We start from the raw sequence: 16,731 nt of genomic DNA on the forward strand, positions 1-16,731 counted from the left end.
AATATTAATGTTCAGTAAGAAATTACCAGCAGGAGGATTTCAGAAAGGCCTGGAGAGACTGACACTAACTGATGCTGAGAGAAACAAGCAGGACCAGGAGATCATTATATACTTCAACAACAATACTATATGATGATCAATTCTGATGGACCTGGCCATCCTCAGCAATGAGATTAACCAAATCAGCGCCAATAGAGCAGTAATGAATTGAACCAGCTACACCCAGCAAAAGAACTCTGGGAGATGACTAAGAACCATTACATACAATTCCCAATCTCTCTATTTTTGTCCATCTGCATTTTTGATGTCCTTCACAGGCTAATTGTACACTATTTCAGAGTGTACAATTTCTGATTCTTTTTGTACAGCAAAACAATGGTTTGGACATGTATAACCTATATTTTATTTAACTTATACTTTAGCATATTTAACATGTATTGATCATCCTGCCATCTAGGGGAGGGGGTGGGGGGAAGGAGGGGAAAAATTGGAACAAAAGGTTTGGCAATTGTCAATGCTATAAAATTACCCATCCATATAACTTGTAAATAAAAAGCTATTTAAAAAAAATGAGGCCTTTATCAGATACTTTGGATGTAAAACTGTTTCCCAGTTTATTGCTTCCCTTCTATTCTTGTTTGCATTAGTACAAAAACTTTTTTAACTTAATATAATCAAAATGATCTATTTTGTGATCAACAATGATCTCTAGTTCTTCTTTGGTCACAAATTCCTTCCTCCTTCACAAATCTGAGAGGTAAATTATCCTATGGTCTTCTAATTTGTTTATAATATCATTCTTTATGATCATGAACCCATTTCGACCTTATCTTGGTGTTAGGTGTGGGTCAATGCCTACTTTCTGCCATACTAGTTTCTAATTATCCCAGCATTTTTTATCAAATAGCGCATTCTTATCCCAAAAGCTGGAGTCTTTGGGTTTGTCAAACACTAGATTGCCATAGTCATTGACTATTTTGTCCTGTGAACCTAACCTAGTCCACTGATCAACTACTTTTTTTCTTAGCCTGTACCAAATGATTCTGATGACTGCTGTTTTATAATCTAGTTTTCGATCTAGTACAGCTAGGCCACCTTCTTTAAAAAAAAAAAAAAAGAAATCAGTAGTATTTTATTTTTCCAAATACATGTAGAGATGGTTTTCAACATTCATTTTTGTAAGACTTTTCTCTGTCCCTCACCTTCCTCACCCCTGCCAAGATAGCAAATAAGCTGCTATAGGTTAACTCTGTGCAATTCTTTTAAATACACATGTCATTTTTATACAGCTGTTGGCAAGCTGTCACTCTTATCAGACCAAGAGCTCCTCAGGGACAGGAACTAGTTTTTTTTTTTGCCTTTTTGTGGGGTATTCCCACTACTTAACACAGTGCCTGGTACACAGTAGGTGTTTAATACTTGCTTATTGACTGATTTGTCGATTTACTGATCATTGACTACATTGGGGTTGGATCAGATGGAATGTGATAGCTATAAACTTGTCAAACAAATTAGAGGCTAGAGAAAAAAAAAATCAGGAGACCTAGATAACAGCGCTAGGTTTGTTATTGACTCACTGTAGGTGAGTCTCAGTTTCCCCATCTATAAAATGAGGGATTTGTCATCCATAATCTCCAAAGCCTTGCTTGAATGATGGGGTTACTGATTATCCCCCCTCTTCCATTCTTATGAGGTTATATGGTGTTTTAAGGTTTACAGCCACTCTGTGAGAGAGATTATTATCATTCCCACTTTAGAGAAGGGAATGATCATTTATATATGGTCTCAGATAGAATCTGGTCCATATAATAGCTTGCCTGAGGTAAATGGGGCAACACTAAGTAGTTTTTGGTTTTTTTTAATATTCCATTTGGTGAAATTCTGGAGGTAATCCAGCTTTGCAGACGGAAGGTAAGGAGCAACAAGGCATTTCTAACCCGGCTTCTTTTCCTTTCTGATGAAACGAGCCTTCCCCAATAACCCAACGCATTCCTAGGAAAGCTCCAATTCTTGTGTAGGGGAACTGAGGCACAGCGGGAACCGTTTGACTTGAGTCAGATCCAAGGGCCGGGAGGGGTCGGTGCTCTTTTCTTCCAGCTGGCCCCCAGCGTGAGGTCTGTAGGGTTTACGGGGGCCACGGTGCCCTCAAAGGCCACGAAGAAAACGGGTGGGAGGGGAGAATACAAAGAGGAGGAAAAGTGAAGGAAAGGGAGCAAAAAGCCGCCAAGTACTAAGTAGCCTTTTCCTGCAGTGGAAAGGGTGCGGGATTCTAGTGGATTCAAATTCTAACTGCTACTTAGTCCTTTTTAAGTGTTCACTTCCCCTCTCTGGTTCTAGTGAGAGTTAATTAACTCTAGATCTACGATCTTCGGGTTCATAAAAGGGAAATGATCTAAAGCCACCCAGGTCGGGGCAGGTCACTCGTGGCCGGCCCCACAGTCGGGGCACCTGTCCCAGCAGACTTCGCCGCGTTCCCTTAGGACGGGGAGAGAAGGGATGCTCCCGAAGGGGTGGCGTTCTTTGTCTGGGAAACGGGAAGACTACAACTCCCAGACCGCCTCGCTTTCCAGATGGAGCCCGAGGACTCCAACTGCTCCCCAGTTTCCGCAGGGAAGCGCCGGGCCCCCGCTGCTATTGTATCGGGCTTTCTCTGTGGGTCCGGGTCTCTCCCCCTTTCTCTCCTCTGCCCCTCCCGCCTGCCTCGGGAAGGCTGGGCTTCCACCCGCGCAGCGTTAACCCTTAGCTGGCCAGCAGCCAGGGAGCCGCGTCGGGAGCCGGGGGATCCCGGGGGCCAGCCGCCGTGCTTCAGGGAAAGGGCAAGAAGGCCGCCGCCGGCTCTTTAGGGCTCGGGCTCCGGGGCGGGGAGAGGACCGGGACCGTCGCTAGCTTTAAGAACGGGAGCCCGGCAGCCGAGGAAAGAGGGCCCGGGCCAGCCAGGGTCAGTATCAAAGGAGCCTTCGGAGCCGGAGGGGACTGTCTGGCCGCTAATCCCGGGGAGGGACTGGCGGCACTCAGGCCCCGCCCCCGACTCGCCCCGCCTCTGGGCCCGGCCCGGCTGAAGTGGCACGTTCGCGATTGTCCAGGAAGGAGCCGGGGCGGGCTCTGGAGGCCACTTTAGCTGCGGCCGCCGCTGCCCTCGGGTGGCTCGTGCGCCGGGGCGGCCGAGGCGAAGCCGGGGGCGGGGGCGGGCCGGGAGCATGCGGAGCGCAGGGCAGTTGCTGGCCGAGCCCGGACAGCTGTAGCTCGCCGGTTCAGCCGAGGGAGGGAGGTGTCCGCGGTCCGGGGCAGCCCGCGGCTCCAGCGGAGCGCCTGGAGCGGCGGCCCCGGCCCTAGTCCCGCCCGAGCCCGTCGGCCAGTGCGGTGCCCCGGCAGCTGATGCGCCCTTTCTGGGTTCGCTCGCTCTCGCTCTGTTCGCAGTGTGTGTGACCCCGCTCCGCGCCCCGACCCGCACCGACACTATGGGGCACCCCCCGCTCGAGTTCAGCGACTGCTACCTGGACAGCCCCGATTTCCGCGAGAGGCTCAAATGCTACGAGCAGGAGCTGGAGCGGACCAACAGATTCATTAAAGATGTGATCAAAGACGGCAACTCCCTCATCGGCGCTATGAGAAGTAAGTGACCGCGGTCCCCCTGGTCCCCTCCGCTCGCACACCTGTCGAGGGAGCTGCCGGTGGCGTGGGGGAGGGGGCTTCACCTGGCGCTTACCGCTCTAGCCCGAACTCCGCTTCTCCCCCCCCCCCCCCCCCCGTGTCCCCTTCGGGAGTGCCGGCCTTATAAGGTCAGTTTCTCCGTTGTATGCCACAGGACCCCCCTCCCTGGCAGATGCCTTTCATTGGCAGATGTCTCGCTCCTCCGCCATTCTCGGGGAGGTGGGGCCTGTGGCCGGGTGACAGCAACCTGAACTGGATACTTGGTCCCAAAGAAGAAGAGCCCCCGGGGTCTCGGGAGTGCTTATCTGGTCCCCAAAGTCCCCTTCGATGCCATCTATATTTTAATGATTGCTATTGTCACGGTTTCTCGCCTTGGAGCTTGGGGACCGGGAAGAGACCTGCGGGGGCGGGGGCGTGCGTAAATATGCGGACTGGGCTCTTCTTCACAAAGTATCTTTTGGCCCAGCTGCATTTGTCTGGAAGTCGCGGGCAGTTTTAGCCCAAGTAGGGGCGCATGAGTTTTCACCTACCGGCTCCGGTGACCATTGAGAAGGGCAGGGGGCTGGAACAAAAGATCGTGCCGTTGGACAGGGGAAGATAGCGAAGGAAGAAGGATGGGACTGGAGAGATGGGGGCAGGGGGGCAGTCTCTGAAGGAACCTCACTCTGCCGGCCTTCCTGGATGGTCACAGCTGACTCAGAGGCTTGGAACCGCTGTGTGTGTGTGTGTGTGTGTGTGTGTGTGTTGGGGGGGGGAGATTGAGAGGAGTTGTATTTCTGCCTGCTGACGGGAGGCCAGAACTAGAGTAAGAATAATAAACATCCCCACCATCGGTTCAGGCAGACCCACCCTTTCTGCCAAAGCATATACCCTGGAGAAAGGAGGGCTAAGATTGGGTGGAGCAATCCTTAACTTTCTTGGCTTGAAAATGGATTATGAAATTTAAAACCACTGACAAATATAAATGCTTCGAACTGTTTTTTCCTCCTCTTTTCGAGTGAATTGACTTTCCAAGTGCCTCTATCCGGGCCCAGTGTGGACCTCTGAGGGCAGGTGCAGTGGGTATATTTGACATCAGTGATCACAGGCGCTCGATGTCGGTACCCGAGTCTTCCTGCAGGCAGCTGACATTCCACTTGGGTGTAGCCCCTTTCTCAGTGTGACCCTGGGCACATCACTTCCCCATTTGGGGCATCAGTTTCCCCATCTGTAAAATGTGAGTTGGACTGGATGGTTGGAAATCCGAAGATTCGGGAGAAGAAATAATGGCGGTGTTGAGAACATGGCAGCCACATTGCTTGTTCTTGCTGGGCTTTGAGCTTTAGTGACCTTTCTCTCAGGAGCTACTTTGTGTCTTGACTTAGTGCTCGTTGGGCATCCTTTGGGCTCAGGCAGTCCAAATGACTTCCAAGTCCGTTTGTTGGTTGTGACAAAGAACATCTTCCTGGCATTTTCTGGGCGCTGGGTGACTTGATCTCCACGCCCTCGGGGACTTCTGGGACAGGCTCTTGGGTGTGTTGATGCACAATTTGGTTCCCTGGTGGTTAAAAAAGGCAGAATGTGCCAGCTGAGCTGGAAAGGAAGGCAGTGGTGTGTGTGTGGGGGAAGTATGTTTGCTGTAATTGTTTACTTATTAAATTAGATGGTGGCTTTATGGAATACCTGCAGTTTCTGGACCCAGAAAGAGACAAGTTACGGTTTTCATCAGATAAGAAAAACCATAAAAATTGCCTTCTGAGAGGCAGCCACTTTGAGGGAGAGGAAGAGGATTCAGATCAACACAGAGTCAAACAGGGGCCTTGCAGTCCTGTGGTCTGCCTCCCTGTAAAATGCTTGAATCTAGTTCATAATGCTTTTTAACAAAAAACAAAGACATTCATCCTCTGCTTGAACTCCCCTAGTGACAGAGAACTCACTCCTTGCAAGGCGATTTATTTCTTTTTTGAGACCCTCTCATTGTTAGAAACTTTTGAAGTCAGAGTAAAACCCCCTTTTTGGACATTCTAGATATGCTCTCTCAGCCTCTCCCCATTCCTCCTTCCTTCTCTCTCTCTCTCTCTCTCTCTCTCTCTCTCTCTCTCTCTCTCTCTCTCTCTCTCTCTGTGTCCTTCCTTCCCTTACCACTTCTTTCCTGAAACTTGCCAGATCATGTAACCCCAAAAGCTATAGATGTGGTTAGAAGAGGCCTAAGAAAAGAATGTGGTCAGATGGACTAATTTGCTGAAGCCCTGTGTCCTCTCTGGAGTTGGGATGCTGAAAATAGTGAAGGTAGGAAATGTATTCCAACCTTGAAAGTGTTCTTTATTTTCTCCCGTCAGCTGGAATGGATGTTAAACACCTGCTGTAGCCAGAAGCTAAAGAAAGATGCTTGTTCTGTCCCCATCACAGAGCTGTTTGTCTTCCTCCTCTGTCCTTCCTTAAAAATCTCTAAGTCAGGCAGCTTTAATAGAGTGCTACTGATAGTAATCTATCCTCATCTTTTAATGCTACCTTTTGGTGTGATGTATCCCTTCCTATTTCCCTAATATAGTTTTGGAAAACTAATTGTATTTTTCTATTAGCAAAGATTTTTTTTCTCCTTCCCCCGTCTCCAGAAAAAAGAAAAACAAAATCCTTGTAATAAATGAGCATAGTTAAGGGAGACAAATAATGTGTCTCATTTTCTCTATTAATCCACCCCTTCTCTGTCAGGTGGTAGACAGTCTTCTTCCACTGGTCCTCTGGAATCATGGTTGATCATTGTTTTGATCCAAGTTGTTAAGTCTTTCCAAATTTTTCAACCTCTTATTATCTTTTGTTACAAAGCCATTTTTTGAGTGAGTGAGAGAGAGAGAGAGAGAGAGAGAGAGAGAGAGAGAAGGAAAGAGAAGAGTGGATGAGAGAGAGAGAGAAATATAGAGTGAGAGTTATTGCAACCATTCAACCAAGACCTCCATCACTTCTGACAAGATGGCAGTCTCCATAGGTTTCCCCCCTTCTCAAAAGAAGGAACAAGGTGAATTTTCTCAACTCTTCTTGAAATCTAAGTTTGGTTGTTATAGGGATATATATTAAAACATTACACATTATGTAATAGGAAAATATTATATATATATATATATATATATATATATATATATTCAGGGTTTTTTGGTTTGTTCTTCCCATTTATGCTATTGTCATTGTATAAATCATTTTTCTGGCTCTGCATCAGTTCATGTTAATTTTCCCATGTTTCTTGGAATACTCTATATTGTCTGGTTTATACTACATAACAATATTCTATTAGGTTCATGGAACACAGTTTTAGTATTTCCTGATCCACAGACATTTTGCCTTATTTGCTACCTTAAAGAAGGCACAAAACACATTTTCTTCTTTGATTTCCTTGAGGTACAATACACTGTGGCATTTTTTTTGGCCTTGAGTCAGTGAAGTTATTTTGGTCTTCTTCAAGAACAAACCAACCAATTATGAAATTAATAATAATGTTAGCCAACAGGGGTGTGTGTGTGTGTGTGTGTGTGTGTGTGTGTGTGTGTGTAGTACCTGCTCTGCATTATGCTAAGCACTTTGCAAATATTGTCTCATTTGACCAATCCTGAGAGGCAGGTGCTATTATTATTCCTGTTTTACAGAGGAGGAAACTAAGCCAATCAGAGGAAAGTGACTTGCCAGGGTCACACAGCTAGTAAGTCTGATGGAGGAAGGGCAGATTTTGAGATTTTAAGATTACACAGCTAATAAGTGAAAGAGTCAGAATTTGAACCCTGGACATGGAATTAGTCAAAGTTTTTTCTACTCTTCCCCTTCAAGAGATTGAATTCAATTCAGCAAAAAAAAAAAAAAAATAATAATAATAATAATTTAGCTTCTATCACAGGCAAGATACAGTGTTATTTGTTGGGGAGTAGAAAGGTAAAATAAAGTTCCTACCCTCAAAAATCTGCATATTTTACTGGATGGCAAATAGTCCACGTTGTATAAAAGAAGGCGCCAAAATCTGGTAGCAGGCACCTTTTTCTTGGAGGTTTCTTTCCTTGCCCCCGCACCCCACTCACTCACGGAACTCTCTTTTCAATTAGTTTTTCATTTGTATCCATGAGTCCATTTTGGCATTTGGGATCTGGCACTGCAAATCAGAATCACTAAATTGGCTATGGAGCTGGAATGGCCAAGTGTTCCGAAGAGCCAACGGGAATTGGCACATGATGTTGGCCGGACCAAGCAGCCGTCTTTCTTTCGGTCCGGAACCTTTGGGAAACTTTATTTCTACCACTCCTGTGATGGAGGTATCTGGGCTAGCAACCTGGTTGTCATCCTCAGCTCCTGGCTTCCTCTTATTCCCCCATATCCAATAAATGGCCACCTCCTGTTGATCCTACCTTCCCCATATTTCTCATATATGCTCCCTTTTCTCTTCTCATATTGTAGATGAAGGTTCATTCCCGGTTCAAGTCTAGGCCTTTCCATGGTAATCTGCTCTCTGAGAGAAGCAGCCTGGGAGGCTGTTAATGGGCTGTATGTTGTTGGTCAAGTTGTTTCTTCCCTGGGCCTCAGTCTTCAAATCTGAATGAAAGGGTTGGAATAAATGATCTGTAAAGCCCCTCTAAGCTCTGTCATCCCATGTTCTAAGGCCCCTCCCAGCAATGGCATTTTGTTCTAAGGCCCCTCCCAGCACTGACACTCCCTGTTCTAAGGATCCTTTCAGAGATCAAATGAGATATTTGTGCCTGGCATATGCCAGGTACCATATAAATGGCAGTTATTATGATGACAACACTTTTCCTTACAGGTTTCTGTTTGGTGCCTCTGACCCAAGTCACACAAACAGGATGTATCAAAGGTGGGACTTGAAACCAGGTCTTAACTGATTTTTTTATCCCTCAGAGGGACTAACGAGATGGTTAAAAAAGCCCTCCACTGAGAGGTTGGAGAAGACTGCATTCTGGATCTCTGTGTGTCTCTCTGTCCCTTTGTTCCATGTCTCTTGGTCCCTCTGTCTGTCTCTCTGTCCCTTTGTTCCATGTCTCTTAGTCCCTCTGTTTTATTCTCTGTCGCTCTGTCTCTCTGTCCCTTTGTTCCATGTCTCTTGGTCCCTCTGTCTGTCTCTCTGTCCCTTTGTTCCATGTCTCTTAGTCCCTCTGTTTTATTCTCTGTCGCTCTGTCTCTCTGTCCCTTTGTTCCATGTCTCTTGGTCCCTCTGTCTGTCTCTCTGTCCCTTTGTTCCATGTCTCTTAGTCCCTCTGTTTTATTCTCTGTCGCTCTCTCTCTGTCCCTTTGTTCCATGTCTCTTAGTCCCTCTGTTTTATTCTCTGTCGCTCTCTCTCTGTCCCTTTGTTCCATGTCTCTTAGTCCCTCTGTTTTATTCTCTGTCCCTCTGTCTCTCTGTCCCTTTGTTCCATGTCTCTTGGTCCCTCTGTTTCATTCTCTGTCCCTCTGTCTCTCTGTCTTTCTGTCTCTCTCACTTTCTGGCAGTCCTTCTGTCTCTGTTGCTCCCTCTCATCCCTTGCTAAATTCTCCATCTTTCTTGTTGGGTTGTGAATACTTGCCTGATGTGCAGCGTGAAGGCTTGTTCCTGCACAGCATTTTGTTCCTTACAAGGAAGCAGCCACAATTCTGTTGCCTTGGAATTCTAGCCTTTGAAATCCCGGGAAGCTGAGTTCTACTTTCGGTTCTGCAGTCATTTCTCTTCACTTGAGCCTCAGTTTCCCTACCCGTAAAGGGGGCATTGCATTCCCCGTTCTGCCCACCTCACCCGGGAGGGTTGTGGAGATCCATAAAGTAGAGGGAAGACTCATAGCCTAAGAAGAAGCTGTGATCTCATTGTGAGGTTTTCCTCTCTGCACGCAGGTGACACTCCTCAGACCACTTGGCAGACAGTATCAGAGTTGCTGTAGTGAAAAAGAGTGTCCTCCAGCTGCCAGTCTGCTGAAGGGGGCATCTCCACATGTTGCTAGCCTGTGTTTCGGTTGCCCCAGACAGACATCCATTGTCATATCTATCCAGTTATTCCTTCCACATCGTAGGGGTTAAGAGCATGTGATCTAGAAAATCCCTTTAAAATTGTTCGACTCTCCCTTATTGTAAATTATTATGAAATACAGTTATCATACAATATATTGTAGCTGTTACACAGTGCTACCCATATATTTTAGGCAGTTCCGAGTTTGTCAAGTTTTTCTTTATCATCTGCTGGCCTTCAAGTGTGAGACTTTTACAAAACTCTCCCCAAATTCCCATTTAATTTCTTATGCCAACCTGCAATATATGGGGAAAGTCACGATGTGGAAGGGATAACTTTATCTTTTCTTATTACCTGCTAGGCCTTGCCCACTTGTGCCCCAGCCATTGAAAACCCAGGTTTACCCCGGTGAAGTCTCAGAAGGGGGTGGTAATCATAGCTTACAGATGGGGGATTGTTTATGTGTCTCAGGAAAGTCTTGAACGTTGCTTGTGAAAACAGTGGCCATTTTCTTCTCAATAATGCGGTGATTCAAGGAGATTCCAATAAACTCGGAATGGAAAATACCATCCACATCCAGAGAGAGAATTATGGAGACTGAATATGGATCGAAGCATAGGATTTTCACTTTTTCTTTGTTTTCTTTCTCATGTTTTTTTTTTCCTTTTGGTCTGATTTCTCTTTTTCTTTTGATGATCAATACATTTTTATTAATTTATTGCTGAAGCACTTTTTGGTCCAATAGTTCTTACCTTTTTTTAGTATTATTTTATTTTTCTAAATACATGCAAAGATAATTTTCAACATTCATCTTTGCAAAACTTTGTGTTCCAAATTTTTTTCCCTCCCTCCCCCATTTCTCCTTCCCAGGACAGTAAACAATCTGATATAGGTTAAACAGGGGCTAAACAGGGAGTTAACAGGGGTTAAACAGGGGGTCAAACAGTTCTTCTAAACATATTTCTATATTTTTCACTCTGCACAAGAAAAGTCAGATCAAAAGGAAAAAAAACATGAGAAAGAAACAAAAAACAAGCAAATAAAGAACAAAAAAGGTAAAAATGCTCTTTGATCTGCACTCAAGTCTCTGTAGTTCTCTCTCTGGATGTGGATGGTATTTTCCATTGCAAGTCTATTGGAATTGCCCTGAATCACCTGATTGTTGAAAAGAACCAAGTCCATCAGAGTTGATTGTCACATAATCTTGTCACTGTGTACAATGTTCTCTTGCTTCTGCTCACTTCACTCAGCATGGTCAGATTTTTCTTATACAACATGACAAATATGGAAATATGTTTAAAATAATTGTACAAATTTAACCTATATTAGATTACTTTCTTTCTTGGGGAGGGGGGAGATAAGAGAGGGAAGGAGAAAAATTTGGAACATAAAGTCTTTTTTTTTAAATAACTTTTTACTGATAGAACTCATGCTAGAATAATTTTTTACAGCATTATCCCTTGCATTCACTTCTGTTCTGATTTTTCCCCTCCCTCCCTCCACCCCCTCCCCCAGATGGCAAGCAATACTTTACATGTTGAATGGGTTACAGTATATCCTAGATACAATATATGTGCGCAGAACCGAACAGTTCTCTTGTTGCACAGGGAGAATTGGATTCAGAAGGTAGAAATAATCCGGGAAGAAAAACAAAAATGCAAGCAGTTTATATTCATCTCCCAGTGTTCTTTCTTTGGGTGTAGCTGCTTCTGTCCATCCTTGATCCATTGAAACTGAATTAGCTCTCTTTATCCAAGAGATCCACTTCCATCAGAATACATCCTCAAACGGTATCATTGTTGAGGTATATAATGATCTCCTGGTTCTGCTCATTTCACTCAGCATCAGTTCATGTAAGTCTTGCCAGTCCTCTCTGTATTCATCCTGCTGGTCATTCCTTACAGAACAGTAATATTCCATAACAGAAGTCTTACAAAAATGAATGTTGAATGTTGAAAACTATTTTTATAGGTATTTGGAAAAAGAAACACTATTGAAAATTAAAAAAAAAAGTAAATGGAGATATTTAATCTGGAAAAAGGAGGACGGGAATCAGGATTGGGGGAAGGAGATAATATCCATGTTCAAGTGTTTCATTTTAAATTAAATTTCATTTTTAAACAAGAAAAAGAAAAAAAGAAAATAGTGGTCACCAGTGCAGGGTATTTGGTGTCCATTGGAGACTTGAACCTTAATTGTACTACATGTAATTTAATTTATCCTGATATAAATCCAAAGCATCATGGGTCTAAAACTGGAAGAGACTTCAGAGACCATCAAATTCAACTATCTCATTTTGTGTAGAGTAGGAAACTGAGGCTCATGGAAGGAAGGGAGTTGCCTGGAATCACATAATCCCAGACATCATTTTACAGAGGAGGAAACTGAGGCCCAAGAAAATGGCATCTCCCTGCCAGAGCACAATGAAAGGATCTTCTGATGCCTACTCTTTATGTGACATGGGCATGTAAAATCATTTATCCCTTCTGAGACTCAGTCTTAACTGAGACTGGCCTCTGAGGTACTTTCTAGCCTCTAAAATCCTACAATTTTGTTTTCCTATGAATGATATGGGGCAGCTAGGTGGCCAGGCCTGGAGTCAGGAAGACCTGAGTTAAATTTGACCTCAGACACATATTAACTCTGTGACCTTGGGCAAGTCACTTTCACCTTGTTTGCCTCGGTTTCCTCATCTGTCAAATAAGCTGAAGAAGGAAATGGCCAACTACTCCAGTACCTTTGCCAAGAAAACCCCAAATGGGGTCAAGGAGAGTCAGACACGACTGAACAATAACAGCAACAATACACTTCCATTGATGAGCATCGTTTGGCTACATGGGTAGCACCCAAAGTTAGCCTGGTCATTGGCATGATAGGCCTGGCACTCCTGCAGTGTCCAACTGTGAATCCTACCTCCCCCAAATCCTTAGATCCTGGCTTGCAGTGGCAGCCTGAACTTGCAGACGATCCAGACTGGTGGTCATTGTCTCCAGCTTTCAATCCGTCATACTCTTGGTGATGCCTTGGTTCTCTTGGGACATATCCAGCCGAAATATCAAGGGGTGACTCCTGGATTCAGCTTCCCTCTCCTTCCTCCAAGTTGTTGATGTCACCAGCCAGCTTCTCCTTGAGCTGTGGGAAAGGGGCGGGGTCCCCAGAAACTCACTGGAGCTTAGAGCCAGACAGATGTTTTTCTTTATTTTCCTTTGCCCCAAGGCCCTGATATGACCAATTGTGCAAGTCCCATGCTACAAACTACCAGTTGCCCTACAGGCAGTCCAGGGCACCTTGAGTTTGAGTCCTGGTATACTGATTCACTTTGATTCTCTTGTCCAATGTACCCACACATCTGGATCTTTCCAATCTTTTTTCTGACCACCATAATAAGTGAGGAATATGCCATACTCTTCAGGGGATTCTTAAGGTCCTTCATCTTGAAGAAGGCAATTTTCCCAGAGGGCTCTGGGAAAGGTCAGGATTGGCTGTGGTAAATCGCATGCATTACTCATGGAGCATTTCTCCTCATGTGATGGGCATGCTACAGTCTGGACACTGAAATGTTCCTTAGCTAGTCCTTCCATTGCTCAGATTGGGGAGAGTTTACTGAAGGCAAGCTTCTCTGGATCTGCTGATAGAGTATAAGCTATTGAGGGTGGAAACTGTGCAGATCAGACCATTAATAAATGCTTTTTAATAAGGCCCTAAATAAATAGATTGACTGAGTGGGTAGGCTCACTGCCTTTTGGATACTTTTTGCTATCAGTGGCCTTTATCTTCCTCCAAGCTTCTACCTGCAAGGCAAGGCTTATTACGTCTGAGATTCCAATCTTAGATAATAATAACCTCAGAGGGCATGGAGTCCACCCCTTTTGTTTTCCAAATGGCCAGAAAGGAAGTTGAGGCCCAGAGACCTTCATTGATTTGCTTAGGGTTACATAGCTCAGAAGTGGCAGAGGTGGGATGTGCATCCTGGTCTCCCTGCCTCTATGGCCAGGGCTCCGGCCACCACCACGCTGCCCCCCTTATCTTAGCCGGGTAGCCCTTCATTGTGCTCACACCACTCCACAAGTACTCGACGTTGGATGCCGTTGGTCCCAGTCTGCACTAACATTCTGTAGATATGTGTTCGCTCTAGACGCATCAGGGTCATGGTGTCCGCCTTTCTAATGCCCATGACTTCCCTCAGGAACTCAGGCTCACCCAGGCAGTAAGCCCAGTCCTCTTCTCTTCCGCAGATGCTAAGCTGCTGGTATGTGGGCTATCAAGGTACAGCTTACGAACGTACGGTTTGTAATTAGGGGCACAATGACCCCACAATCTAGAAGATCCCTGTAAAATTGTTTGGTCCTCCCTTCGTACCAGAGAATTAGTTTTAATTATGGTATTAAAAGATAAAATATGTTTGTATTATACAATACCATATGTATAGTTTGTGTGTGTTTGACTTTCTAACATTTTTCTGTCATCTGCTGGCCTTTGCGTGTTGTCTGCATCTACTGCGAACCCCCTCTCCCCCCAAATCCCCATTTAATTTTTAATTAAAAGCTGAAACCATAATGGGGAAAGTTGCGATGTGGAAGGGATAACTGTAATTCCTAAAATGACTAGAATACGGTGGTCCTACAAGGCCCCATCGTCTGCAGGTCATTCTCCATGCTGATTCCCTACTGTAGGTGATGACTGTGAGTATAATTACAAAGGATTCTGGGATATTGAGGCAGGCTTTGGGACCTGGAGCTAGAGAATTGTGACCCCAGCTCTGGGGAGCGCTGCTTCCCCGGGGAGAGAGGCTTCTCTGGCCAAGGTTTTTGTCATCTTGTGGAATTCTGGTACCGTTTTTAATCTGTCTCCTGGACTTTGTGGCCTTGATATGTAACATCCCTTAGCTCCCCCTAACCCCAATCTACCTTTCATCCTCCCCAGGCCTCTAGCACATTATAGGATCTTAAATAATTAAACCTCACACGAGATATGAAAATGTCCTCCATAATGGCACAAGTAACAGAACAACTCTGGTTTCGCCAGGAAGCATGAGTGGGCATGAGGTGGAAAGCTGGGGGAGGTTTGCTGACTGGCTCCCTACAGTGCCCAAATTTAAGGCACCGTGTCTGAGGCTGCTGTGGGGACTTGGTTAGGAAAGGGAACAGGCTAAGCAAATTCTCGTCAAATGAAATACTTGTAAAGTACTTAGCCTTGTGACTGGCACACAATAGGGGCTTAATAAATGCTTATTCCCCTCACCCCATACTTATACTCCCCTCTTTTTGGATGTACTACTCGCCATCCCTCATTCATTCCATCCTACCTTTTTCCTCTGCCTTTGTTTGGATGTCAAACTATTGACCGAAATGCTTTCCTGTCCTATCTTTACCAATTGAAACAAACCAACAGATCGGCACCATTTATTCAGTAAGTGATTACTATGTGCTGGGTCCTGTGCTTACTGTTGCAGATACAACCAAACGGCCTCTGCAGAGACGACATACACATATACAGGTAAGTGCAGGACACGTTCAGAGCAGGAGGAAGTTGACTAACAGCTGAGGGAAGCGAGTGAGGCCGTCTGCAGAAGGTTCTATCTGAGATGAGTCGAGGAAAGCTGGGACTTGGAGACTAAGAGCATTCCAGGTGTCGGGGGAGGACACGGTCAGTGCAGAGGCAAGAAGGTGGGAGTTAGAGTAGATGAGGCCCAGTGAGGTGACCAGTGGGACTGAACCATGGAGTGTGTGGAGGCAGGGGGGCACAGTGATATGTAAGAAGACTGAACAGATAGGAAGGGCCCAGATTGTGAAGAACTTCAAATGCCGAACCGAACAATCTGTATTTAACATGAGACTGGATGCCCAGCTCTCCTTGATGTCCCTTTCCCAAGTCAGAAATGCTTTCCTCTCCTTTTCCCATTGCACCTTGGTTTCTAGCTCTCGCATACATGTATTTGGTGCTTGCCGCACTGGAGAAGAAGCTCCATTAGGGCGGCGACCAGGTCTGCTTTCATGTGGGCCTCTGTCAGCGTTGAGCTTGGTGGTCTAAATCGAGGAGGTGCTTAGTTCGTGCTCACTGATGCAGAGATGGCCTGGTACTCCTTCCTGACCGTTCCAAACCTGCTGTTTTAGAAGCCGCTTTGGATTGGCCCACCTACTAGGAGAGGTCACCTAATCAGACCCCGAAGTAAGAAGGCCCATTCATCATCTTTTTGGCTTCCTTTCAGTGGCTTGATTTTGTTTATTATGCCTAGCTCAAAGGCCCTATTTCATCTGCCATCTGCTTCTAGAATTTGCTCTTCTATGGAGTTTTCAAGCTGCTTGGAAAATACTCTTTTGGTCCAGTCTTTCCTTAGCTCCTTCTCTCCTCTTCATCCCTCCACACGCCCCTACTCTTCCAGCTTTGAGGTGCTCATCTTTAAAGGAAGGGTGACAATAGACCTTGTGTGAAGGCTTGCTCAATGAATATTGGGGAGCAGTCTGGACTGGGAAGGGACCGTGACCAATTGGGATAGTGGAAACAGAGAGGTTGCAAGAGTTGGTGGGCAAGAGAAGTTAAACTGACTCTCAGCTAGTTCAACAAGGAATTTGGGGGGTTGCCTAGATCCCAGAAGCAGCATCAAACATGCCCTGAAATCACCTCCTTAAGATTGCTGGTGATGGTTATGTTCACCCCCTCCTTAGACCGTGCAGCAGCTTTCCATTGTGGGAATGTGCAAGTAGATGATGATATCATCAAGAGAGCGCATCCACTTCCCCTGGATTGATGATGCCATGATGAGTATTCCCCATCCTGTAGACAGCAGAGGGTCTAGGCCTTTGACCTCCTCTTCTTTTAATTAAAGTTTTTTAATTTTCAAAACATATACATGGATAATTTTTCAACATTAACTCTTGTAAAACCTTGTATTCCAGTCTTCCCTCCTACCCGTCCCCTCCCCTGGATAATAAGTAATCAAATATATGTTAAACCCAATAGATGTGTACATATTTATACAATTATCTTACTGCACAAGAAAAATCAGATCAAAAAGGGAAAAAGAAAATATAATACAAGCAAACAACAACAGAAAAAGTGAAAATGCTATATTGTGATCCACCCTCAGTTCCCACAGTCCTCTCTCTGGGTGTAGATGGCTCTCTCCATCACAAGTC

At 45.3% G+C, this 16,731-nt stretch overlaps 1 protein-coding gene across 3 annotated transcripts in view; it reads left to right on the top strand.

Annotated features, from left to right (window-relative positions):
• Positions 1–2,581: 2,581 nt before the first annotated feature.
• OPHN1 (oligophrenin 1) overlaps positions 2,582–16,731 on the top strand; it is a 326,710-nt gene continuing 312,560 nt past the window's right edge. For 2 of the 3 annotated variants that reach the window (XM_051969073.1, XM_051969074.1), the window contains exon 1: positions 2,961–3,612. In XM_051969073.1, coding sequence (XP_051825033.1) covers positions 3,459–3,612 — 154 coding nt within the window. In that variant the 5' untranslated portion in view covers positions 2,961–3,458. Of the gene's footprint in view, positions 2,939–2,960; positions 3,613–16,731 lie in introns of those variants that run through there. The other variant, XM_051969072.1, reaches the window with a different exon arrangement.

This window comes from Antechinus flavipes, chromosome X (assembly GCF_016432865.1).
Source record: "Antechinus flavipes isolate AdamAnt ecotype Samford, QLD, Australia chromosome X, AdamAnt_v2, whole genome shotgun sequence".
Classification (NCBI taxonomy): Eukaryota; Metazoa; Chordata; class Mammalia; order Dasyuromorphia; family Dasyuridae; genus Antechinus; species Antechinus flavipes.